Below are 27,873 nucleotides of genomic sequence, written 5' to 3' on the forward strand. Positions count from 1 at the left end.
GGAACGCCTCTGTGTTAGAATATACTGTCGGATCTGAGTTTTCACGATGTGAAAACTCAGATCTGAAAAAGCTGTTATGCAGACGGATCTGCGGATCCGTCTATGCGAAAGTAGCCTACGGACACGGATCACGGACGCGGATGACAATCTTGTGTGCCTCCGTGTTTTTTCACGGACCCATTGACTTGAATGGGTCCGCGAACCGTTGTCCGTCAAAAAAATAGGACAGGTCATATTTTTTTGACGGACAGGAAACACGGATCACGGACGCAGATGACAAACGGTGCATTTTCCGAGTTTTCAACGGACCCATTGAAAGTCAATGGGTCCGCAAAAAATCACGGAAAACGGAACAACGGACACGGATGCACACAACGGTCGTGTGAATGAGGCCTTAGTCAGTCTGTCTTTGTCATGTCTTGTGGGTGTTTCACCCTTATACTCTGTCAGGTCTGTCTATGTTTGCCTTGCCAGGTTTTGCCCTTTGCTGCTGACCCAAGGGGTCCGGCTATCTATGTCTTGGTATGTGCCGCCTGGTTCTGCATTGTTGTCTTCCTTCCTGTACCATGCTATGCCTTGTCCCTGCCCTGTACCTTGCTATGCCTTGTCCATGCTTTGTACCATGCCTTCTATCATGCCTTGTTTCTGTCCTGTATTTATGCGCCTAGCAGTGTGTAACTGCGTCTTATCCAAGTTCGCCTAGCATTGCGTAACTGCGTCTGTATAGCCTAGCAGAGCTTATCTGCATCTGGATAGCCTAGCAGAGCTTATCTGCGTCTGGACAGCCTAGCAGAGCTTACTGTATATGCGTCTGGATAGCCTAGCAGAACTTATCTGCGTCTGGATAGCCTAGCAGAGCTTACTGTATATGCGTCTGGATAGCCTAGCAGAGCTTATCTGCGTCTGGACAGCCTAGCAGAGCTTACTGTATATGCGTCTGGATAGCCTAGCAGAACTTATCTGCGTCTGGATAGCCTAGCAGAGCTTACTGTATATGCGTCTGGATAGCCTAGCAGAGCTTATCTGCGTCTGGACAGCCTAGCAGAGCTTACTGTATATGCGTCTGGATAGCCTAGCAGAGCTTATCTGCGTCTGGACAGCCTAGCAGAGCTTACTGTATATGCGTCTGGATAGCCTAGCAGAACTTATCTGCGTTTGGATAGCCTAGCAGAGCTTACTGTATATGCGTCTGGATAGCCTAGCAGAACTTATCTGCGTCTGGATAGCCTAGCAAAGCTTATCTGCATCTGTTCCTGTTTTTGTCTGTCTGGCAGTCATTACTGCTTCTGGTATTCCGTTCATGTCTGCTTCTGTTCTTATCAGTCCATGTCCGCCTTCGGAAGAGGGTTCCTGTGTTCCCCGGAGGGGGAATGCCCTTTCTCTGCCTTGCTATGCCTTGTCTGTCTGTCTTGTCCCTGTTCTGTACCATGCCATGTTCATGTACTGTCGGTACCTTGTGTGGTATCTCCTTTGCCCCCGGCTCCTGCTGCCACTGACTTAGTTTACGCTCTGGAGTAGCCCCTGGCAACTACTGTGGCTAAAGTCTATCCTCCCCACCAGAGGCGCTAGTGAAGACCTGGTGTTGATTAGTTACACCCCTCCAGAGTATTGCTAGTCAACGGCGCAGTGGTTCAGTACATTGAGGTCTTCTATTATTGTCATTGTCACGTGTCTTGGTTCCTTTGTATGGTTATGTGTTCCGTGGTCCTTGGCCTGTTTTGCCTTGTCCAGCTCATATGGCATCCCGGAGGTCCCCAAAGGGACCCCTGGCACGTGACACACACTGTAGGAAAAAGTTCCAACCTCCCTGGTGGCCAGGCCCACAGGAGCTCACATAGGCTGGTACTTTTTCCTATAGTGTGCAAGCAAGACCACCGCTGCTGGACTGCAGGGTGGTCGTGGAACCGAGCAATTAATAATGTGATGGAAAAATGAATCCAGACGGCAAAGGAGGCAAAATGGAGAATCACAATACATTAGTAAGTGCCTTGTATTAGCCTTCTCTACATAATAAATGCTATTTGCTGACGTTACAAAACCCCCTTGAAAATAAACTTTGTGAATCACGTTTTATCCGATATTTTGATCTTTTTTTATCTTAAGACACAAAATTACCATTGCAGTCTATGGGGAAATCCTTGTGTTTCTATTAAGCTTTGCCACAGGCAAGGCTTAATAGGAACTTGACTATGGCAGGCCTGGGAGCCTTTACCAAATGGCAATTGACCATCAGTATTAACAATGAACACTGCGGTTCCATGGCTGTGCTGTGTGGCCATACCCTAAGAAATCTGTAACATGATGACCTATGATGTGTGATACTGTCTGCTGAGCTTTTGTATCTAAGCCTGTCATGTGTGATACGCTTCCGTTACTGATAATACAACCTTCTGCATCCGTTATGAATGGATCCGGTTGTATTATCTTTAACATTGCCAAGATGGATCAGTCATGAACTCCACTGAAAGTCAATGGGGGACGAATCGGTTTTCGATTGTGTCAGAGAAAACAGATCTGTCCCAATTGACTTGCTTTGGAGGTCATGCCGTCTCCATCTCGCTCCGCATCCCAGGACGGAACCGCGTCTCCGGTATGAGAACGGAATGCATTTTGGAGCGCTCCGTTCTGTTCAGTTACGTTTTTTCCCCATTGACAAAGAATAGGGACAAAACGGAAGCGTTTTCTGTACCTATGACGGATCTCAATACCAGAAAATATTAAAGCTAGTGTGAAAGTAGCCTTAGCCTGTTATGTGGGATACTATCTGCTGAGCTGCGGTATCTGAGCCGATCATGTCTGATAGTGTTTCAGAACCATACATTCCTCATGCTGTAATGGTGGTGGTGTGTACACACTGCAGCAGGCAGAGACCAGCACAGGATTGGGGATATGTGTGCTGCTGGTTCTGGGTAACAAGCTGGAAGGATTGAGCCTCATTACTGCAGAAGCAGCGCTCGGCTGAGAGCAGGAATCACGGCGCGGCTCCCCAGAGACAGAGGAAACATTGCGGGTTACCTGCAGAACTGAGAACTACAGCTCTACTGATCTACTGCACCCCATGTGTCATAGTCCTGTACCCCAAGTATCAATGTGTCATTATCCTGTACCCCAAGTATCAATGTGTCATTATTCTGTACCCCAAGTATCAATGTGTCATTATTCTGTACCCCAAGTATCAATGTGTCATAGTCCTGTACCCCAAGTATCAATGTGTCATTATTCTGTACCCCAAGTATCAATGTGTCATAGTCCTGTACCCCAAGTATCAATGTGTCATTATCCTGTTTTTATAGATTGTCATCTGTCTCCCTGTGTCGGATTTAGCCGGGGAGCGCTCTAGCAGAGGGTGCTTGGGCTGAATCGGGACCTGTGGTAAAACCGTCAGTCTGAAATCCTTCTCATGGGCTCGGAGACGTGCTCTCAGTGTGTAGGGGGGCGTTTGCCGGTTTGTGAGCGCTAAGCGCAATGCACTGGGCTTCTTCCCTTCAAATGTCTATACACATTAGAGAAGTGAAGTCGGCATAACGAGAGATACATATTATACCTCTGCTGCGGCTTCGCTATCCCTTTCTGGAGACATATCTGCTTTTAAGACATGCATATCTGCCTTGTCGGTATACTCGTACCATATACTGACAACAGCCGTAGCAATGTCTCGCAGATAATCTCGAACCTATAAGAACCAGTAGAATGATCTTCATTAGATACTGATCACCTTTGAGCAGTATTGAATGAGGTCCATGCTGACAGTGATGGGGGGTGGGCGGCCACCTGGCTGGTCAGACAATGGACATGACTCATCCTTACAGGGCTGGGGTGTGTGCATTGTCTGTCCAGCCACATTGATTGCCCCTCCCTGTCCTTTGACATGTCATCACTTCCTGTATGTCATCACTTCCTGTATGTCATCACTTCCTGTATCCTTGTCTTGGGCCAGCCCCTTTTACACCTTTTGTGAGTAAATAAAAGGTACAGGCTGGGCAGGAGGAGGAGGAGGAGGAGGTGCTCAGAATTTCAATCAAGATGGTAGCACCTGGGTCTGTCTCTGACTGCGGCTGAGGGAGAAGGGATTTACCTTTTTCCTTACACAAACTTTGATGCGAGCTGATTACAACTATTAATATTTCTACCACATTGTCAAGCACCCCAAGTGTCATTATCCTGTACCCCAAGTGTCATTATCCTGTACCCCAAGTGTCAGGGTGTCATTATCCTGTACCCCAAGTGTCAGGGTGTCATTATTCTGTACCCCAAGTATCAATGTGTCATTATCCTGTGCCCCAAGTATCAATGTGTCATTATCCTGTACCCCAAGTATCATTGTCCTGTACCCCAAGTGTCAGGGTGTCATTATCCTGTGCCCCAAGTATCAATGTGTCATTATCCTGTACCCCAAGTATCATTGTCCTGTACCCCAAGTGTCAGGGTGTCATTATCCTGTGCCCCAAGTATCAATGTGTCATTATCCTGTGCCCTAAGTGTCATTGCTCTGTACCCCAAGTGTCAGGGTGTCATTGTTCTGTACCCCAAGTGTCAGTGTCATTTTCCAGTACCCCAAGTGTCCTTGTTCTATACCTCAAATGTCAGGGTGTTGCTATCCTGTAACCCAAGTGTCAGTGTCATTGTCCAGTACCCCAAGTGTCATTGCTCTGTACCCCAATCAGCAGGGTGTCATGGCTCTGTACCCCAAATGTCAAGATGTCACTGTTCTGTAACCCAAGTGCCTTTGTGTCATTGCTCTGTACCCCAAGAACCAGCGTGTCATAGTGTCATAGTGGTTACCCCAGCTGTTAGTGTGTCATTACTCCATCCCCCAAGTGTCAGTGTATCACTGTCCTATACCCCAAGTGTCAGGAATTAACTGTTATTCATTTTGTAAAATAACTGATACATTGTAACAAATATTCAGTATCTGTTGTAACTTTCTTTGTTTGTCCTTCTACCTCTTGATTTGTTCTTGGTCATGGGGGTGCTGCTTCAGTGATATCCTTCTTTATGTCTCCCTTATCAGGTGTTGGTTGCTTCGTCTAACGGCCTCTTTGTGTCAGCCGGCATCATGCAATAAAAGTCATATTTCTTCTCATTAGAAATGTGACAGCGGCGATGATCTCCAGCCCTGTACATCTGAGCCCTTTGTCAGCACAGTGCGGATGCCACACAGGACGCGGCCATTGCTCTCGCTGCCTGGTTTACAGCACCTGCCCTAGATTTTATCTGACAGTGTTAAGAGTTCCCTAATAAGCAGCAGATTTCACAGAGCTCGAACAGGCCAAAATATATAAGACTGTGCAACACTGCTGCAATAACAGCCATACACTGTGGATGGTGCCTGCAGGGTGCTGTACTCATAATGCCATTAAGGAACTGCTATTTATGCTATTCACTAAGGTAAGGCCTCTTTCACACGGGCGTTGCGGGAACATGCACGATTTTTCCGCGCGAGTGCAAAACATTGTAATGCGTTTTGCAAGCGCGTGAGAAAAATCGGCATGTTTGGTACCCAAACCTTCTTCACAGAAGTTCGGGTTTGGGATCGGTGTTCTATAGATTGTATTATTTTCCCTTATAAGGCTACTTTCACACTAGCGTTCGGAGCGGATCCGTCTGATGTTTTATCAGACGGATCCGCTCCTATAATGCAGACGTTTTCATCCGTTCAGAACGGATCCGTCTGCATTATAACTTAGAAAAATTTCTAAGTCAGAAAGTAGCCTGAGCGGATCCATCCAGACTTTACATTGAAAGTCAATGGGGGACGGATCCGCTTGAAGATTGAGCTATATGGTGTCATCTTCAAGCGGATCCGTCCCCATTGACTTCCATTATAACTCTGGACGGATCCGCTCGCCTCCGCACGGCCAGGCGGACACCCGAACGTTCAGCAGCGTTCAGGTGTCCGCTCACTGAGCGGAGCGGAGGCTGAGCGCTGGCAGGCGGATGCATTCTCAGTGGATCCGCCTCTACTGAGAATGCATTAGGGCTGGACGGCTGCATTCGGGGCCGCTCGTGAGCCCCTTCAAACGGAGCTCACGAGCGGACACCCGAACGCTAGTGTGAAAGTAGCCTAACATGGTTATAAGAGAAAATAATAGCATTCTGAATACAGAATGCATAGTACAATAGCGCTGGAGGGGTTAAAAAAAAAATATAATTTAACTCACCTTAATCCACTTGATCGCGCAGCCCGGCTTCTCTTCTGTCTTCATCTTAGCTGTGTGCAGGAACAGGACCTGTGGTGACGTCACTCCAGTCATCACATGGTCCGTCACATGATCTTTTACCATGGTGATGGATCATGTGATGACCGGAGTGACGTCACCACAGGTCCTGTTCCTGCACACAGCTAAGATGAAGACAGAAGAGAAGCCGGGCTGCGCGATCAAGTGGATTAAGGTGAGTTAAATTATTTTTTATTTTTATTTAACCCCTCCAGCTCTATTGTACTATACATTCTGTATTCAGAATGCTATTATTTTCCCTTATAACTATGTTATAAGGGAAAATAATAATGATCGGGTCCCCATCCCCATCGTCTCCCAGCAACCGTGCGTGAAAATCGCACCGCATGCGCACTTGCTTGCGGATGCTTGCGATTTTCACGCAGCCCCATTCACTTCTATGGGGCCTGCGTTGCGTGGAAAACGCACAATATAGAGCTTGCTGCGATTTTCACGCAACGCACAAGTGATGCGTGAAAATCACCGCTCATGTGAACAGCCCCATAGAAATGAATGGGTCGGTATTCAGTGCGGGTGCAATGCGTTCAACTCACGCATCGCATCCGCGCGGAAAACTTGCCCGTGTGAAAGGGGCCTAATACTTAAAGAGTATAACATACATCATTTATTTTCTACCGATTCTTATTTTTTTTTTATAACCAAATTTTTATTTTCTGTAACAATATAAAAAGTACAGCCATATTAGTCAATTTAATCCCTTGATCCACCCATCCCAACCCAACCTTCCCTCCCATTATTTTGCGATGTGTCTCTAGAAATCTAGAAAAGAGGCCATAGGACGTGAGGGGGGAGAAATCCAGCATATGTATCTCAAACAAGAGAACAGAAAGAGGAGTAATATAGGCCCCAAACTAGTCCATAAGTTTTCCATACCAACCATATCTTCTTCCATTTTTGTTCACTATTTCTTTGCTTATATAAGATATTTTCGTATCTTTTTACTTTATTCACTAAGTTTACCCACATCTTTAAATTTGGGGAATTACAAGAGAACCACATTTTTGTGATCATCAGTCGGGCCAGGAAAATGATTCTGGTGAGGAGAGACTTTATATCTTTGTTGCAGACATATCATTCAATAACCAACATTGTGGGCTCGACGGGATGGATACCCTCAGATTCTGCTTTATAAATTCAGAAACGGAGCTCCAGTAATTACCTATCTCCAAACAGGACCAAAACATGTGTAAAAAATCTGCATCCAGTGCACCACATCTTGGACAATTAGAAGTTTCCCTATATCCACATCGGGGTATTATACAATCTGTGCATAATATTAAACTGAACTACAACGTGATTAAAGTTGTGCGATACTAACCTTAAACTTGTACATATCTTTTCCCAGTTTATCAAGTCATTATTAAGAACGTCCACCTCCCACGCTTTTTGACCAGGGGAAACTATCTCCTTGAATAGTGAATTAACTAATATCTTATAGAATTGCGAGATCTTCGTCTTACGACTGGGATTTCTCTACGGTAATACTCCAGAGCTGCAGTTACTATTCTGCTAGTTGTGTCACTGTGTACATACATTACATTACTTCTTCTGTACTGATCCTGAGATACATCCTGTATTATACTCCAGAGCTGCACTCACTATTCTGCTGGTGGAGTCACTGTGTACATACATTACATTCCTTATGCTGTACTGATCCTGAGTTACATCCTGTATTATACTCCAGAGCTGCACTCACTATTCTGCTGGTGCAGTCACTGTGTACATACATTACTTATCCTGTACTGATCCTGAGTTACATCCTGTATTATACTCCAGAGCTGCACTCACTATTCTGCTGGTGCAGTCACTGTGTACATACATTACATTACTTATCCTGTACTGATCCTGAGTTACATCCTGTATTACACTCCAGAGCTGCACTCACTATTCTGCTGGTGGAGTCACTGTGTACATACATTACATTCCTTATGCTGTACTGATCCTGAGTTACATCCTGTATTATACTCCAGAGCTGCACTCACTATTCAGCTGGTGGAGTCACTGTGTACATACATTACTTATCCTGTACTGATCCCGAGTTACATCCTGTATTATACTCCAGAGCTGCACTCACTATTCTACTGGTGCAGTCACTGTGTACATACATTACTTATCCTGTACTCATCCTGAGTTACATCCTGTATTATACTCCAGAGCTGCACTCACTATTCTGCTGGTGCAGTCACTGTGTACATACATTACATTACTTATCCTGTACTGATCCTGAGTTACATCCTGTATTATACTCCAGAGCTGCACTCACTATTCTACTGGTGCAGTCACTGTGTACATACATTACATTACTTATCCTGTACTGATCCTGAGTTACATCCTGTATTATACTCCAGAGCTGCACTCACTATTCTGCTGGTGCAGTCACTGTGTACATACATTACATTACTTATCCTGTACTGATCCCGAGTTACATCCTGTATTATACTCCAGAGCTGCACTCACTATTCTACTGGTGCAGTCACTGTGTACATACATTACATTACTTATCCTGTACTGATCCTGAGTTACATCCTGTATTATACTCCAGAGCTGCACAGCATACTGTTGTTATCATACAATCAGATACACATAGTGATATATCATATATCCAATTTCTCTGCCTCTGATGCAAGAGAGAGACCAGTGAATATGTTAACGTGTTTTTTGCGATATCTGCTGCACATCAGTTCTGCCTCTTCTTCTATTAAGAATTTTGTCTTTCGGGCCTCCTAACAACTTTGTATTAACTCCACCCAATCCGTCGTAATGTCCCACACACATGCACACCAAACATGGAGGAAGTAATGGCAATACTGAATGATTTCTTTAATTGCTCCTTGTTACCGAGCTGTGATCAATTCCACTTCGATACATAGAAGCGGATCAATGGCCTGAGTTCTCATGAGGAAGCGCGCTGCCCAAATATGGATTAGGCGCCACTTATTTCTTTGATGTATATCGGATTGTAGGGGTTTTACGTATGACCTCGGCTGGAGAGGACACTAGCCCTTTCACGACCCCTCCAATGGCTCTATCTATGAAGGGTTTGTGCAGGATCCTAACGCTATCTCTAGGTTTTAGGATAGGGCTCTCTGGTCTCTATGAAGTGGCTCCATTTTTCTGATTTTATTGCTTTGGGAAGGGGACATGGACGATGTTATAACCCACTACAGCAGGGATCAGCAACCTTCGGCACTACAGCTGCTGTGAAACTACAACTCCCAGCATGCACGCTTACTCGGCAGTAGGAGTGAAAGGAGGATTCTGGGAGTTGTAGTTCCAGAGCAGCTGGAGTGCCGGAGGTTGCTGATCCCTGCACTACAATGTCAAGGGACTACTCCAACAATCATTTTGATATCTCGGTCACCACAGTATATACAGATTGTGTTTCCAGTTGCACGCACTGTGTTCCATTAATAATCAGTGTAATGATATGTTTCAGGTATAAATAAAACAATATACTGTATATCTGATGTTACCTTATTCATATACTTATACCCATATCTGACCAGCATATATTATAAAGCCCCTGGAGGATCCGAAATATCCCAAATATGATCACAGGTCAATGGTGCAAGTCCAGGGGTGTCTATCTGCGGAGCCCCCAGTTTTTCACGTGTCCGTAGGTAACCTCTCTGGAGGTCATATTCCGCTTTCCATTTGCAGTACACTATTCACTTTATTGATATACTCTCTACGGGACGGAGGAGCACTTTATAAGTACAGCAGTGCCAGCAATTTTCCAGTTATATATAGTAGTCGTCCATTTGCAATTTTTCCATATTCATCCATCGCTAAATCCGCAGCATGTCCTAAAACTCATGGCTCCCCGGGGACACCATGAACAGGTCTCAATTACAGTAAATAATGGATATGGGGTCAGCTCTAAAAAGACGGAGGGTGTCTGCCTGGTGTATTGTATACCTGGTGCCCTGAAGCTAAAATAACAAAGGTACTGTAATTGTCAATTTTTCGTGGGACCAGCTGTCTATCTAATGTATATGGGGGACTCCTGACACCCCCGATGGCAGATTTTGGGGGACATAAGGATTGGGTTCTACATTGGGTTCTATAGGTGTGATGTAACTTACCTGCCACATACACTCAGGCATGAATGTGATTGAGAAACCGCACTGTAAACTCTTGGCATGTAAAGGGTTAACTGCCACGCACTCCAAACACTGGGTTGCACCTTGGAAATCACCTTCCCCCCTTGAACCATGACCTTGTTGGTCCTAAATAGGGGACCTCCTGCTCAGAGTATGCAGAGGTCCCAATGAGAACACCGCAGATGGTGGTCTACAGAGGAGCAACCAGACTGAGTGCTTGTTAGCTAGCAAGTGGAGGTGAGTGACGCTCACAGATTGGTGCACCACCGTGAGGACCTAAAGAGAGCTTGGAACAGTGATAGCCATATTGAAGCGGAAAATGATTGCATTGTATTTATTTTGAGCTAAAAATCATTTTCCCAATTGGTCTTTATTAGGCCTCCTGCACACGGCCGTTTTTTTTCCCGTTTACTGGCCGTTTTTTGCATTCCGTATACGGTCCGTATACGGAACCATTCATTTCAATGGTTCCGCAAAAAAAATGGAATTTACTCCGTATGCATTCCGTTTCCGTATTTCCGTTTTTCCGTTCCGTTTTAACATAGAACATGTCCTATTATTGCCCGCAAATCATGTTCCGTGGCTCCATTCAAGTCAATGGGTCCGCAAAAAAAACAGAACACATACGGAAATGCATCCATATGTCTTCCGTTTCCGTTCCGTTTTTTGCTAAACCATCTATTGAAAATGTTATGCCCAGCCTAATTTTATTTATGTAATTACTGTATACTGTATATGCCATACGGAAAAATGGAACGGAAAAACGGAACAAAAACGGAAACACAACGGAAACAAAAAACGGAACAATGGATCCGTGAAAAACGGACCGCAAAACACTGAAAAAGCCATACGGTCGTGTGCAATAGGCCTTAACAATATGGAATATTTTTTTCTGTACAGAGCTGAGATGCTCTACTTTTCCGTCAACTAGGGGGCAGACGTACTCCTTATCTCTGCTGTCTGACATTCTGAACACCAATTATAGCTCAGTTCTCATCTTACTGATAAGAATGCAGCTTAAAAAGTGTTTAGTCTTAGTAGTCTAGAGATGAGGTTTATTAGACCACTGCACAAACTGAAAGTGAAAGTACCAGTCACACAGCTAGAAAAATAGTTAACCCTTTGTGACAGAACGGCTCAATATTTTTAATATTGGGCAATTGAAAATATGATTTTTAGCCAAAAATGAGTAAAATGCAATAATAAACATAAAATGCCTCCAAAGGTCTCCATAGCCTTTAAATCCAACCATCAAATAGTTAACAAAGTCATCTCCTTATTTAACATCATTGCCGCCTCTGGGAAGAAACTGTTCCTCAATCTGTTCAGCACCCAAGACATCTGTAACTCTTACCCAGAGGTAACAGTTCAAACACGTGCTTGGACAGGTGACAAATGTCTTCCTTAACCCTATGTGCACTCCCCAAGCAGCGGTTAAAGGGGGATTAACGGATGCCAACTGATGCAACAGGATCCGATTTTTTTTTTTTTACAGGATCCTGTTTTTTTTTATCTTATTCATTCGGCGAGAAGAATGGAAAGCTAAACGGTGATGTCAACTCAGCCTTAGGTTACTTTCACACTTGCGGCAGCAGGGTCCGGCAGGCTGTTTCGGCGGGGGAAACAGCCTGCCGGATCCGTGCTAACGCTAGCCCACCGTGTTTGATGTTTCAGATGCCCCCCTCCTCCTCAGATTATTTCCTTCCTTTGTTCTCTCCACCTGCCTAAATTATATCTATCATTTGTTCCGCAGTTTGATACATTGTATCAAGAGAAATAAAAAAAATAAAAAATTGTATTAATTAAATATAAACAGAAAAAAAGTTATTTAAGGGCCAACCCTGCAGCAATGAGTCTCTGGGGATGGGAGGGAGAGCAGCAATTAGAGGGATGGAGGGATGGATGTGGTTCAGGATCAAAGCTCCTTATTCCAGAACATATGAGACATCACAGACCGGCGGCGGCGGCTGCAACGAGGAGGGGGAGGGACCTGCACCCCCCACCGCCCCAATTCCCATCCACCTTGTGCAGTGAGCCGACTAGGATGTGATATAGTAAGTTCCTTTCATGTCTTGAATTTTGAGAACCATGAACAACTGTCCCATCATAGTCCTCGAGGGGAGTGCGACGGGTTCCAAATTGTAGCGAAGAAAGGAAACCTCCAGTGTTATCTCTTCACGGGTACAATAAGGGCTCATGCACACAAATGTATTTTGCTTCTGTGCCCGTTGCGCTTCTTTTGCGGCCCGTAGGTGCATTCCATGTCCGTATGTCCGTTCCGCCAAAAAATAGAACATGTCCTATTATCGTCTGCATTACTGACAAGAATAGGACTGTTCTAATAGGGGCCGGCTGTTCCGTTCCGCAAAATGCATGTGGCCAGTATCCGTGTTTCGCGCATCAGCAATTTGCAGACCGCACAACATCCAACGGTCGTGTGCATGAGCCCTAAGTCTCATTATTTGTAAAACTCAGTCCCTGCCAATAAATCCATTGTTGCTTTAATCTGTAATTCTGGATTATCAGACACTATGACTTGTCCGCCCCCACTCTTCCCTCATCCACGTTCTCTGTATCTCACAAATGTATCACTCCCATTATCCTTGTTGCCAAGAGTTCACAATGTAATCTCCCTATCTTGCACACAGTGTATTACCCCCATCATTCCTGACCCCGGTAGCTCATAAAGTACTCTCCATATCTAATAATATACAGTACATCACTCCAATGGTTCTTGACCCCAGGATGTGACCTCCATATCGAATACAATGTATCACTCCCAACATCCCCGTTTCCAGCAGCTAACGTTCTTATCTCCCTATCCCATACAATGTATCACTCCGATTATCCATGTTACCAGGTGATCATAATACAACCTACCTATCTGACACTCAGTGGGGGGGGGGGGGGGGGGGTGGGGTGGGGGGTGGAATTATTAGGATTGGTATATGATATGCCAAAATTACTAAGAGACCAAGGCCATGTGCCAGAAAACCAAATCTGGCATAGATTTCAGGTGTAACGTGTGCCAGTTTTTGAAGCACCTATTCTTAAAATGTGTCAGAGGTAGACCCACCCATTTTTTATTTTTTTTTGTAAAAGGGGGAAAGTCAAAAATTTTGGCACAAAACGGAAATGTTGCCAGTTGCACCTTTTCTGCACCACCGCTATGGCATGCCACCATAATACAATCCCCCCAATGTATCACTCCCATCATCCTTGCTTCTAGGAGCTCACAGTGTAACCTATCTCACTCACAACTGTATCACTCCCATCATCCCACTCCTTAGAAACTGAAGGCCAGAGGGTCATGAGAACCTTCTACATGCTAGTAGTAAGCATGGGGGGTGGGGGCGTGGGATGGTATATATGGGAAGGGGACGCCTGTTGCTTATGTTTTTGCAGTCTACATGCCATCTATTCCTTTTACATTGTATCATAGTAAGTAGTAAGCCTGGGGGGTAGGGGCGTGGGATGGTATACATGAGAAGGGTTTTTCCAGTCTATAGGCCATCTATTCCTTTTTACATTGTATTGTATGGTATTACGTCTGCTTTTTATGTTTATTGCATATTTTACCCACAGCATGCGAGCGAGGCGTCGCAGGTGTATTGTGGCGGAGCCACGACCGGTGACTCTGACCATCACCTCACAAGGAGAAGGTGCTCAGTAAGAGCCGCTGCCGGCTGCGGGACCTGCTGAACCCGGGGAGAATCATCATGTTTTTCGCTTATCGGCCCCAAGTCCCAACACATGTAAAATTCATGAAGGTCTCCACTGGGGCCAGTCTTAACTAAAGCTTCAAGGTTGCAAACGCAGCACGGCAGACAGCGCCAAAGCGGCTGAGGAAGGTGAAACGCGCTACACATCCCAGCAGCTAATTAAAGAGAAGCCCTCCGCCGAGCAGCAGTCACATCCCCCGACCTCATCCACAGAACTGAGCGCGGCCAGAAAACCGCACATTGTATCCTGATCTGATTACAGAACAGCTCGATATATAATGAACGGACGAGCGCAGCTCTAGGTGACTGAAGGTCCATCACTGCAGAATTCTGCCTTTCAATACCTCACCATTTCCAAGAGCTCTGCATGCTGTCAGTGAATGGAGTTGCCTCACAGAAGCCTAAAGATATATGGATAAAGAAGAGATAGACATGAGAGAGAGAGAGAGATTTAGTCCCACGTGCTTTGACAATGCAGCTGATCCAGGGAATAAAACTTCCTTAAATTTTAAACTTGATAAATTAAAAAATAGTTAGATTTGAGGATAGATAGATAGATAATAGATAGATAGATAGATAGATAATAGATAGATAGATAGATAATAGATAGATAGATAGATAGATAGATAATAGATAGATAATAAATAATAGATAATAGATAGATAATAGATAATAAATAATAGATAATAGATAGATAATAGATAATAAATAATAGATAATAGATAATAGACAGACACCAGTATATGAGGTGAGGTATAGGATACACTGCGGTGGATCAGATCTCCTGAACAGCAGTCACCGTCCTTCCTAGAAGACAAGACTCTCTACCTGACATGTATCTTGTCTCGGTCTCTTGTGAGGCTCGGGGGTAATTCATTGTATTTATCTCTATTTTCCACCCCATTAGAGGAGGATGAGAGTATTCCAGCGCTTTGATGTCCTACAAAGATAAGCCACTGATATTTCATCCACATCAAACCCATTAGAAGATGTGGAAATAGATGAGGCGCTGCCAGATTCCTGTGCCTACAACAACATTAATGGCCCCATTATAATCACCAATCAGGGGCCGCTATTATGACCAATAAGGGGCCCCCTTATATTCACCAATTCGGGGCCCCCTATATTCACCAATTAGGGGCCCCCTATATTCACCAATCAGGGACCCCCTATATTCACCAGAGGTCCCTATAATCACCAATCAGGGGCCTCTATTATGACCAAATAGGGGACCCCCTTATATTCACCAGAGGCCTCTATAATCACCAAAAAGGACCCCCCTAAATTCACCAATTAGGGGCCCCTATTATCACCTATAAGGGGCCCCTATATTCACCAATCCGGGGGTAACTGGTAGCGGTGATCTATATGCAGGGGAGACATTGTAGAGACTCCTGTGTCTAGTCCTAGACAAGCCCAGAACAGCCGGCGTGCTGATCCCTGATCTAAAGCATGGATGAGACAAGGGACAGGGGCGTAGCTATAGGGGGTGCAGAGGGAGCAGTCGTAACCGGGCCCAGGAGCCTGAGGGGCCCAAAGACCCTTGTGCCACATAAGAGGACACTGGTATTATAGAAAGTACATGCTGGTCAAGTTACACCTCTGGCTGAAGGAAAGGGGTTAGGTCAAGAATTTGGATTGAGGGGGGCTGTTTCAATTTTTGCATCATGTGGCACGAAGGCTATGGGTTTCCCTGACTTTGCCACAAAGTAGGGGGCCCAAGCTGAACTCTTGCACCAGGGCCCATGAGCCTTGGGAGGTCGGCCCTGGTGGGAAAGGGGAGCAGCTGAGAGCATGGGTGACCGGGTGACAAAAGACAGCTCTCCATAGCCTCCAAAATGGAGGACTACATTGTATCCCTGCAGCAGCTGATGTAGCAGAGCCGGGTGTGTTTTATTCCTAAATAGCAGCTTAAACAAAGTATGTTTTGTTAATGAATGTAACGTGTCCCAGGAGTCGGTGACTGTGGAGAATCCGCCTGCGAGCCGCGTTCACTGAGATCTTATGTAACTCGCAGTGTGACAGGATCCCTCTGCTCAGCGGGTGACACCGGCGCTCAGCGCTGAACAGCTTGTGCCGGAGCTAATGTGCTTGTCAAATGGAAGCAGATCCAGACCAGGAACGCTGGAAAGAGCTCAACCGGGCGCCGGCCAAGAGCAGCCATCTGAAGAATGGCGCAGGAGGCAAGCGGCAGAGAAGAAGGCATCAAGAACCGACTAAAGGGGGATAGATAGATAGAGAGATAGATAGAGATAGATATATATATATATATATAGATAGATAGATAGATAGATATGAGATAGATAGATACAGTTGCAAGAAAAAGTATGTTAACCCTTTGGAATAATATGGATTTCTGCACAAATTGATCATAAAATGTGATCTGATCTTCATCTAAGTCACAACAATAGACAATCACAGTCTGCTTAAACTAATAACACACAAAGAATTAAATGTTACCATGTTTTTATTGAACACACCATGTAAACATTCACAGTGCAGGTGGAAAAAGTATGTGAACCCCTAGACTAATGACATCTCCAAGAGCTACTTGGAGTGAGGTGTCAGCCAACTGGAGTCCAATCAATGAGATGAGATTGGAGGTGTTGGTTACAGCTGCCCTGCCCTATAAAAAACACACACCAGTTCTGGGTTTGCTTTTCACAAGAAGCATTGCCTGATGTGAATGATGCCTCGCACAAAAGAGCTCTCAGAAGACCTACGATTAAGAATTGTTGACTTGCATAAAGCTGGAAAGGGTTACAAAAGTATCTCCAAAAGCCTTGCTGTTCATCAGTCCACGGTAAGACAAATTGTCTATAAATGGAGAAAGTTCAGCACTGCTGCTACTCTCCCTAGAAGTGGCCGTCCTGTAAAGATGACTGCAAGAGCACAGCGCAGACTGCTCAATGAGGTGAAGAAGAATCCTAGAGTGTCAGCTAAAGACTTACAAAAGTCTCTGGCATATGCTAACACCCTGTTAGCGAATCTACGATACGTAAAACACTAAACAAGAATGGATTTCATGGGAGGATACCACAGAGGAAGCCACTGCTGTCCAAAAAAACATTGCTGCACGTTTACAGTTTGCACAAGAGCACCTGGATGTTCCACAGCAGTACTGGCAAAATATTCTGTGGACAGATGAAACCAAAGTGGAGTTGTTTGGAAGAAACACACAACACTATGTGTGGGGAACAAGAGGCACAGCACATCAACATCCAAACCTCATCCCAACTGTGAAGTATGGTGGTGGGGCATCATGGTTTGGGGCTGTCTTGCTGCGTCAGGGCCTGGACGGATTGCTCTCATCGAAGGAAAAATGAATTCCCAAGTTTATCAAGACATTTTGCAGGAGAACTTAAGGCCACCTGTCCACCAGCTGAAGCTCAACAGAAGATGGGTGTTGCAACAGGACAACGACCCAAAGCATAGAAGTAAATCAACAACAGAATGGCTTAAACAGAAGAAAATACGTCTTCTGGAGTGGCCCAGTCAGAGTCCTGACCTCAACCCGATTGAGATGCTGTGGCATGACCTCAAGAAAGCGATTCACACCAGACATCCCCAGAATATTGCTGAACTGAAACAGTTCTGTAAAGAGGAATGGTCAAGAATTACTCCTGACCGTTGTGCACGTCTGATCTGCAACTACAGGAAACGTTTGGTTGAAGTTATTGCTGCCAAAGGAGGTTCAACCAGTTATTAAATCCAAGGGTTCACATACATTTCCACCTGCGCTGTGAACGTTTACATGGTGTGTGCAATAAAAACATGGTAACATTTAATTCTTTGTGTGTTATTAGTTTAAGCCGACTGTGATTGTCTATTGTTGTGACTTAGATGAAGATCAGATCACATTTTAGGACCAATTTGTGCAGAAATCCATATCATTCCAAAGGGTTCACATACTTTTTCTTGCAACTGTAGATAGATAGATAATAGATAGATAGGAGATAATAGATAGATAGATAGATAGATATGAGATGATATCTGATAACGGTCTCCAGCAGTCAGTCTCCTGTTCGCCATCAGTAATTATTAAAGAGCATATAATGAGAAGACGTTCTGCATCTTTATGTATTTCAAGTTCTCACTGTTTCCAAGATCTCTGCTTGCAGTCAGTGAATGGGGACAAACTTCTTCACATCCAGAGTCTGAAAGCCTGTACAGACCTTTTATTTCTCACAGCTGAGGGTTTGTCGCAGTTGTATCCAGTCTAGACAATCCTCTGTGAGTGAAAGAAACCCATCGGCAGCACAAATCTCTCTCCTGCCCTGATGGTTTGTTACAATGTATCGGTCTGCAGAGCTGTTGAGCTCACTGATGCGCCTGATGGTCCAGAAATCCTGTTAATCCAGCATGAGGGATTAGCAGGAATTTTTCCACCAGTTATAGAAAGTGTTGGTGTGTAATGGTGGGCATGCCACCTGAATGCCAGCCACGGGCACACTATTAACCCATCAGGGGATGAAACACAGAGCTGCGGAGTAGCAGGTAAGTATGGAGACTGTATGTAGGATGCTGGACTATTGGAAGGAAAGAAGATTGTAACATTGTATATATACTAAAGACAAGCTATTACTCTATGTTATCAGCCATGGAATGGCTGGACAGGATATCTGTTGTGCGTACATATATACCGTCCCCACAAGCACACCGTGTTCCTCCTCCCGCCCTCACATACAGATTTGTGATTGCCCTGAGAATCCCTATTGCCGGGTTCTTTAAATACCTTGGTGAGCGCTGGGATGGACCTAGCACATGCACGGGCACAGGGCGGCATCTAAGCTGCAAACAAGACGTGGTGCAACGCTGGCTAATCCCGTAATTGTACATGGCTTTATCCATGTCACACGAGCCCAGCTAAGCTGAGGGATTCCTGCTTGACATTTTATTTTAAGAGTGAGATGCCAAGAGATGGGCGAAAAGAAGAAAAAGACTGCTGAAGGAGCGCGGGGAGTGGGGTCACCCCTGGGCGTGGGAGGGGAGAGGAGTCACCCCTGGGTATACAGAGTGGGGTCACCCCTGAGTGTGGGGAGCGGGGTCACCCCTGGGTATACAGAGTGGGGTCACCCCTGAGTGTGGAGAGCGGGGTCACCCCTGGGTATACAGAATGAGGTCACCCCTGGGTATACAGAATGAGGTCATCCCTGGGTATACAGAGTGGGGTCACCCCTGAGTGTGGGGAGCGGGGTCACCCCTGGGTATACAGAGTGGGGTCACCCCTGGGTATACAGAGTGGGGTCACCCCTGAGTGTGGGGAGCGGGGTCACCCCTGGGTATACAGAGTGAGGTCACCCCTGGGTATACAGAGTGGGGTCACCCCTGAGTGTGGGGAGCGGGGTCACCCCTCGGTATACAGAATGAGGTCACCCCTGGGTATACAGAGTGGGGTCACCCCTGAGTGTGGGGAGCGGGGTCACCCCTGGGTATACAGAGTGAGGTCACCCCTGGGTATACAGAGAGGGGTCACCCCTGAGTGTGGGGAGCGGGGTCATCTGAAGGTTCCTCCAAGACTTTCAATATTTATTTATTTGATGCACTTATATAGCTCTACTATATTCCGCAGAGCTTTACAGACATTAGCAACCAGCTGTCCCCTCGGGGCTCACAATCTAAGGTCCAGATCAGTCTGTCTTTGGAATGTGGGAGGAAACCGGAGAACGCGGGGGAAACCCAAACAAACACGGAGAGAACATACAAACTCCATACGGATGTTGTCCTTGGTCAGATGTAAACCTAGGACCCCTGCACGGCACCAGTGCTGACCACTGAGCCACCGTGTAAGATCAATAGAGGTGGCCACGGGAGAAACCTCCAGTCACTCTGTCTATGACAACTTTCCACAACTGCAGCCTGCGTTACAATGTATATTCCTTTAAAGGGGGCGGTCCAGTCAGAGTACAATGAAAAGTTCTACAACTTTCTAATATACTTTATGTTTCAGTTCTGCTACCTGTATTGTAGGAACCTAATGCACAGCTGAGGGTTTGCTACAATTGTATCCAGTCTAGACAGCCCTGTGTGAGCTAGACACACCAGTATCACTACAGAGTTTGTTACAATGTATCAGAACAGGTAAAATGTCCAGACTGGTTAGGATGCAGAAGTCTGTTCTGTGCTGACTTTGTTACAATGTATCAGTGCAGGTAATGTCCCCAGAGTGGTTAGAATGCAGAAGTCTCTTCTGTCCTGACTTTGTTACAATGTATCAGTGCAGGTAAAGTGTTGAGATTGGTTAGGATACAGAAGTCTGTTCTGTCCTGACTTTGTTACTGTGTATCAGTGCAGGTAATGTCCCCAGAGTGGTTAGAATGCAGAAGTCTCTCCTATCCTGACTTTGTTACAATGTATCAGTGCAGGTAATGTCCCCAGAGTGGTTAGAATGCAGAAGTCTCTCCTATCCTGACTTTGTTACAATGTATCAGTGCAGGTAATGTCCCCAGAGTGGTTAGAATGCAGAAGTCTGTTCTGTGCTGACTTTGTTACAATGTATCAGTGCAGGTAAAGTCCCCAGAGTGGTTAGAATGCAGAAGTCTCTCCTGTCCTGACTTTGTTACAATGTATCAGTGCAGGTAAAGTCCCCAGAGTGGTTAGAATGCAGAAGTCTCTCCTGTCCTGACTTTGTTACAATGTGTCTGCGATGTGACTCTCGTGATAATGACAGACACATCAATAAAGGGTATCTATGATCATTCTCTCTAAAGTCAATTTTCGGACCCTTTTAAAATATACTTTTTATTATTTATCTTTAAAATAAATGCCTCTTGTTGGCAATAGCCCAATAGCATCCGCCACGCTTATGACATACAGACAATACAGACTACGCTGAAAACAGATAAACCAAAGATTAAACTCTGCTTGCTGTCAGTGAATGAAAACATTCTTGTTTACATCCGGAGGGTGAAACACTGTCTTGATCATACCCAAATAACAGAGGGCTCGGTACATGTATCAGTGCTCTCTCCTGTAAGCGGGACATTATGAGGACAGGTTGTCAATCTTTGGATATAAACTAACTGCTTCTATTCCCTGACAGCAACTCTTTCTACTCCTTGTCAAGTCTGAACTTGAATGACAACCATCATAATCACCATTACAACCTATTTCTCTTTCCTTGATTCATAGTTCCATCATCTTTTCTTCTCCATTCACAACCAAAGCTAAATTCAAAACCAGCTTGCCCGAGCCAGTGGCGCCCCCCTTCAGTAGTGGCAGGTGATGTCCCCCGCGTATGACTGGTCGCCGACAATAAGCAATACTATTCCATACGTGAAATACTGAGCCAACACTGCAGGAATCTACTGAGGAACGACTGCGACTTTTGCAGGATGAGTGTGAAATCTGTGTGGAATTTCAGGGTCATTAGGAGAAGAAGGGACGGTGATGGCGGCTCGTTATGACGTGACGGGGGAGGGGAGGGGGGACGTTTCCATTCACTGGAGACATTGTAGAAAATTGGTAATTTCATGACGCAAAGAAATAAGCTGAAAAATGGACCAAGAAAATCTCATTTACCAATTTCTAAGCAACAAACTGCGTGGGCATGGAGTGGGCGGGGGTGACGAGGGTCGGATAGCGAGGGGCTGGAATACACGACGCGTCCTATAGTAAAGACATTAATGAGACAAAAGTAATTTGGAAGAGACGAGAAGTCGCAGAAACATCCAGATGTGATGACTGCACTGCGCTTAAATAGCAATTACCTAACATGTGTCTAGTATCGGAAAGGCATCAATAGACAAACATCTACGATCGGCAGTCAGTGCCCCCATAACAATCCCTGACACAGCCTAACCCATTAATTCTTAATTCATCAGTCATAGACAATACCCCCATATCATTGCTGGCTATAGTCAGTGCTTTTAAATCATTGCTAGCTATAGTCAGTGCCCCCATATCAGTATAAGCCATGGTCAGTGCCCCCATATCAGTACCAACCATGGTCAGTGCCCCCATATCAGTACCAACCATGGTCAGTGCCCCCATATCAGTACCAGCCATGGTCAGTGCCCCCATATCAGTACCAGACATGGTCAGTGCCCCCATATCAGTACCAGCCATGGTCAGTGCCCCCATATCAGTACCAGCCATGGTCAGTGCCCCCATATCAGTACCAACCATGGTCAGTGCCCCCATATTAGTACCAACTATGGTCAGTGCCCCCATATCAGTACCAGCCATGGTCAGTGCCCCCATATCAGTACCATCCATGGTCAGTGCCCCCATATCAGTACCAGCCATGGTCAGTGCCCCCATATCAGTACCAACCATGGTCAATGCCCCCATATCAGTACCAGCCATGGTCAGTGCCCCCATATCAGTACCAGCCATGGTCAGTGCCCCCATATCAGTACCAACCATGGTCAGTGCCCCCATATCAGTACCAGCCATGGTCAGTGCCCCCATATCAGTACCAACCATGGTCAGTGCCCCCATATCAGTACCAGCCATGGTCAGTGCCCCCATATCAGTACCAGTCATGGTCAGTGCCCCCATATCAGTACCAGCCATGGTCAGTGCCCCCATATCAGTACCAGCCATGGTCAGTGCCCCCATATCAGTACCAGCCATGGTCAGTGCCCCCATATCAGTACCAGCCATGGTCAGTGCCCCCATATCAGTACCAGCCATGGTCAGTGCCCCCATATCAGTACCATCCATGGTCAGTGCCCCCATATCAGTACCAGCCATGGTCAGTGCCCCCATATCAGTACCAACCATGGTCAATGCCCCCATATCAGTACCAGCCATGGTCAGTGCCCCCATATCAGTACCAGCCATAGTCAGTGCCCCCATATCAGTACCAGCCATGGTCAGTACCCCCATATCAGTACCAGCCATAGTCAGTGCCCCCATATCAGTACCATCCATTGTCAGTGCCCCCATATCAGTACCAGCCATGGTCAGTGCCCCCATATCATTGCTGGCTATAGTCAGTGCTTCTAAATCATAGCTGGCTATAGTCAGTGCCCCCATATCAGTATCATCCATGGTCAGTGCCCCTATATCAGTACCATCCATGGTTAGTGCCCCCATATCAGTACCAGCCATGGTCAGTGCCCCCATATCAGTACCAGCCATAGTCAGTGCCTCCATATAACTGCCTGCCATAGTCACTGTCTCTATATAATTTCCGCCCTTAGGCCTCTTTCACACGAACGTAAGGGCTCCGTGGCTGTGCTGCGGGCCTCATACGGCGGTTCCACAATACATGGGTCACCGGCCCATGTGCATTCCGCATCATGGGCGCGGACCCATTCACTTGAATGGGTCCGCAAATCCGGAGATACGGTGCAGAACGGAACGGAAGCACAGAACGGAACCCCACGGAAGCACTATGGAGTGCTTCTGTGGTGTTCCGTTCCGTGCTTCCGTTCCGCAAAAAGATAGAACTTGTTCTATCTTTTTGCGGAACGGAAGGATCACAGAGCCCAATCAAGTGAATGGGTTTGCGATCCGCATGCGGCTTCCCCACAGTCAGCGCCCGTGCATTGCGGACCGCAATTTGCTGTCCGCAGCACGGGCACGGAGCATTTACGTTCGTGTGCAAGAGGCTTTAATCAGTGCCTCCATGTCATTGCCAGCCATAGTCAGTGCCTCTCTAACATTGCCAGTCATACTCAGTGCCTCCATATCCTTGCCAGCCGTAGTCAGTGCCTCCCTAACATTGTCAGTCATAGTTAGTGCCTCCATATCCTTGCCAGCCGTAGTCAGTGCCTCTCTAACATTGCCAGTCATACTCAGTGCCTCCATATCCTTGCCAGCCATAGTCAGTGCCTCCCTAACATTGTCAGTCATACTCAGTGCCTCCATATCATTGCCAGCCTTAGTCAGTGCCTCCCTAACATTGTCAGCCATAGTCAGTGCCTCCATATCATTGCCAGCCATAGTTAGTGCCTCCATATCATTGTCAGCCATAGTCAGTGCCCCCTTAACAATGTAAATGCCTCAACAACATTGTCTTCCATAGTGAGAGACAGAGTCTCCACAGCATTTCCAGCCTCCGTAACATCACCAGCCGCAGTCAGTGCCTCCATAACAATGCCAATCATGGTCAGTGTCTCCTTGACGTTGAAAATTACTCCATAACATTGGCAGTGAGCACAGTGCCCCCATTACCAGTCTGCAAGTGACACCCATGATAGAGAGAGCCGCAGAGCCCCCTTATACTGCAGTGCCCCCTCCATCACCCACTGCTCCACTCTGCTGTGCTACCTTCTGCCAGTCCATCGGGCACTCAAATTTAACCCCATCGTCTCCAGCTTGGTGGAGATATCTCTATGTTCTCACCGGCCGCACTAATAGCAGATATTTCACCGCGCACCCTGAGATTTGCTGTCAGAACTGTGAATCCTTTGGCCCTGGGCGGGTATCGTTCTCTCTTGGCTCCCGTGGCGCGGGAACATGCAGACAATCGGGGAGGACCGGCAGCAGGGTTTATAGATTTATTCCTCTATGATGTATATTTTATGACTCCGCTCTGCATTAGAAGATATTGTGTATCAGCACCGCGGATATCAATCATTTAACAAGCATCTCCACTAATACTGACTTCGAGGCATATTCAGATACTCCAGTCACATCCAAAGCAAATGTAAAAAAAAATCTGCGCCTTGGGTTTGCATCTGTGGTTAATGCACAGCCTTGTGTGATCGGAGGATCTCCCACAATGCACAGCGTACGGGTAACTGGACTCCAACAGAGCTCTGGGTGCAGCTTTGAATGTGACTGGAGTACACATGATGTAAAGCGTTCAAGGGCTTATCACATGTGTTATATCTGCCATGAGTGATATCTTGTGATTTACCTGGCTCGGTGCAGTTCTTCTCAATGGATCCATTGCCTGATGCCATCAGTTTACGGTTCCTCCACGTGATGGCGTTCGCCGCCGTTGTGCGGTCTCTTGAAGGTTTTCCTCGTCCTGCAGCGAGAAGAGAAATCTCATGAAACCCTTGGCTGATGCTAGAACATCAAAAGTGTCAAATCTACCAAATCCAATGTATAAGGAGGGAAGGGAACACCCCCAAAAACACTGCGATATAAGGCCTCTTTCACACAAACGTGTGCGCTCCGTGGCCGTATATTGCGCACCGCATTTGCGGATCCTCAATACACGGGTGCCGTTCTGTGGGCATTCCGCATCATGGATGCAGACCCATTTACTTGAATGGGCCAGCAAATTCGGAGAGGCGGAACGGAAGCACGGAACGGAACCCTACGGAGTGCTTCCGTGGGGTTTCGTCCCGTACTTCCGTTCTGCAAAAAGATAGAACATGACCTATCTTTTTGCGGAACGGGCGAATCGCGGACCCATTAAAGTGAATGGGTCCACTATCCGCTGCGGCTGCCCCATGGTGGGTGTTCGTGCATTGCGGCCTGCAGCACGGCCACGGGGTGCACACGTTCGTGTGCAGGAGGCCTTAGGCTGTTAAAGGGCATCTGTCAGTAGTTTTGTACCTATGACACTGGCTGACCTGTTACATGTGCGCTTGGCAGCTGAAGGCATCTGTGTTGGTCCCATGCTCATATGTGCCCGCATTGCTGAGAAAAATCATGTTTTATTATATGCAAATGAGCCTCTAGGAGCAACGGGGGCGTTACCATTACACCTAGAGCCTCTGCTCTCTCTGCAACTGCCGCAGCCTCTGCACTTTGATTGACATCATCACACTTGGTCCTGTCAAGGGCGCAGCAGTTGCAGAGAGAGCAGAGGCTCTAGGTGTAATGGTAACGCCCCCGTTGCTCCTAGAGACTCATTTGCATATATTAAAACATGATTTTTCTCAGCAATGCGGGCACATATGAACATGGGACCAACACAGACGCCTTCAGCTGCCAAGCGCACAATGTAACAGGTCAGCCAGTGTCATAGGTACAAAACTGCTGACAGATGCCCTTTAATGCTCCTAGTAATCCAGCACTGAACAACCCAACTTTCCCGGCTTCCAGAATACCGCATCATGAAGTGGTATGGAAACTAGGGAAGCAGCATGGTATATTAGACAGATTTGCCATTCAGGTGTCTGGGAAAGCTGGATGAAAATGTTCTTGATGGCAGCAGATCCAGATAATGAGAGCTTATGTAATGTAATATGACATCACTGCAGAGATTTTTTTTTTGTTTTTAGGAAAAAATTCGGATTTAGGGATTAGGGGGGGGGATTAGCTTGTTCACAATGTCACTGACTCTGAGGAATAGAAAACTGTGCTAATTCCCGGAGTCAGCTGTTTCCAGCTTTGTGAGCAGCTGCTTGTCGTACGGTTAATCTGCGGTTATGTCGGTTGGTATTGCGTCCGGTTTTCAGCGCCGCTATGTTGAGTTACCGAGCTCGGCGCTGACTGTGCTCATCCTGATCCCCTGCACTGCTGTCGGCCTCCTCCACCCTCTCTATGGTAGTTGAGCCAGGCCATCGTCATCATCATCATCATGTTTGTCATGTCACTGGTTAAAATCTGCACTGATACAATGTAACAATCCCTCAGGGACAGGAAGAACATTTTTCTGAAGACCTAACTGGTCTGGAATTTAAGTTCACAAGGATTTTCTGCACCGATACATTGTGACAAACCCTTAGGAGAGCGAATGTTGACATTACATGGCCTGGTCAAGAAAAACTTTGGTAACCCAACCAACCTGCACTGATACATTGCACCAAACTATCAGGGAGAGGGAGATAAGGATTCATTGATATTGATGTTGGAGCCTTTGTTGCAGATCCCATTAAAAATGCTGGGTGTCATTTACTAAGAGAAATTTGACTATTTTTGGCGTATTTCTGGCACAGATTGCGGCGTAAAGGTGACGCAGATGTGAACGGAGCCTCAATACTGCGAGCTTTACAGGCCGATACATTTTATCTGCACTGATACATTGTAACAAACTTTCCTGATGGGCTCAGCTCACAGAGGATTGTCTACGCTGATACATTGTAGCAACCTCATCAGCTAGGTAAACAGGACGAGGAGTCATGTGACCCCGCCCTTCGCCACCGCAGCGCGTCAAAAGACCCCGAAACATGTCCCTCAGCCTCCTCCTAACACTCAGCGCTGAGTCACATGACATTTACAGATTTTAATTAAGGGAAATGAACACATGGTTCCTGATTAAGAAATATCTCTAAGGGACGTGAAGAAAGCGAAGAGCCGCAGCAGCTCCAGGAGCGGAGACGCTTCATCATCGGGTTATTCAGCCATGTCTCACTTCTATCAGATTCTGGGAAAGCTGGGTGATAATAATATGGCCATAACCACCTCCACATGTTTGTCACCCAGCTTTCCCAGACTCCAGAACGGCGAATATCTCTTGCTGTGCAGTGATACGTCCCATATTGCTAACTCCTTAGGTAGCTGGGTGACAACTCCCGAAGGGGTTGTCATGGCAGGTCCGGGAAAGCTGGGTGACAACTCCCGAAGGGGTTGTCATGGCAGGTCCGGGAAAGCTGGGTGACAACTCCCGAAGGGGTTGTCAAGGCAGGTCCGGGAAAGCTGGGTGACAGCTCCCGAAGGGGTTGTCATGGCAGGTCCGGGAAAGCTGGGTGACAGCTCCCGAAGGGGTTGTCATGGCAGGTCCGGGAAAGCTGGGTGACAACTCCCGAAGGGGTTGTCATGGCAGGTCCGGGAAAGCTGGGTGACAACTCCCGAAGGGGTTGCCATGGCAGATCCGGGAAAGCTGGGTGACAACTCCCGAAGGGGTTGCCATGGCAGGTCCGGGAAAGCTGGGTGACAACTCCCGAAGGGGTTGCCATGGCAGGTCCGGGAAAGCTGGGTGACAACTCCCAAAAAGGGGTTGTCATGGCAGGTCCG

General features: G+C 46.5%; 1 protein-coding gene across 3 annotated transcripts in view; it reads right to left on the reverse strand.

The window, feature by feature from the left end:
- SLC24A4 (solute carrier family 24 member 4) overlaps positions 1–27,873 on the reverse strand; it is a 75,117-nt gene that overhangs the window by 41,595 nt on the left and 5,649 nt on the right. For all 3 annotated transcript variants that reach the window (XM_040411594.1, XM_040411593.1, XM_040411592.1), the window contains exon 2: positions 24,878–24,991. In XM_040411594.1, the coding sequence (XP_040267528.1) occupies positions 24,878–24,991 (114 nt within the window). The remainder of the gene's footprint in view (positions 1–24,877; positions 24,992–27,873) is intronic.

Source organism: Bufo bufo, chromosome 11, assembly GCF_905171765.1.
Source record: "Bufo bufo chromosome 11, aBufBuf1.1, whole genome shotgun sequence".
NCBI classification, from domain to species: Eukaryota; Metazoa; Chordata; class Amphibia; order Anura; family Bufonidae; genus Bufo; species Bufo bufo.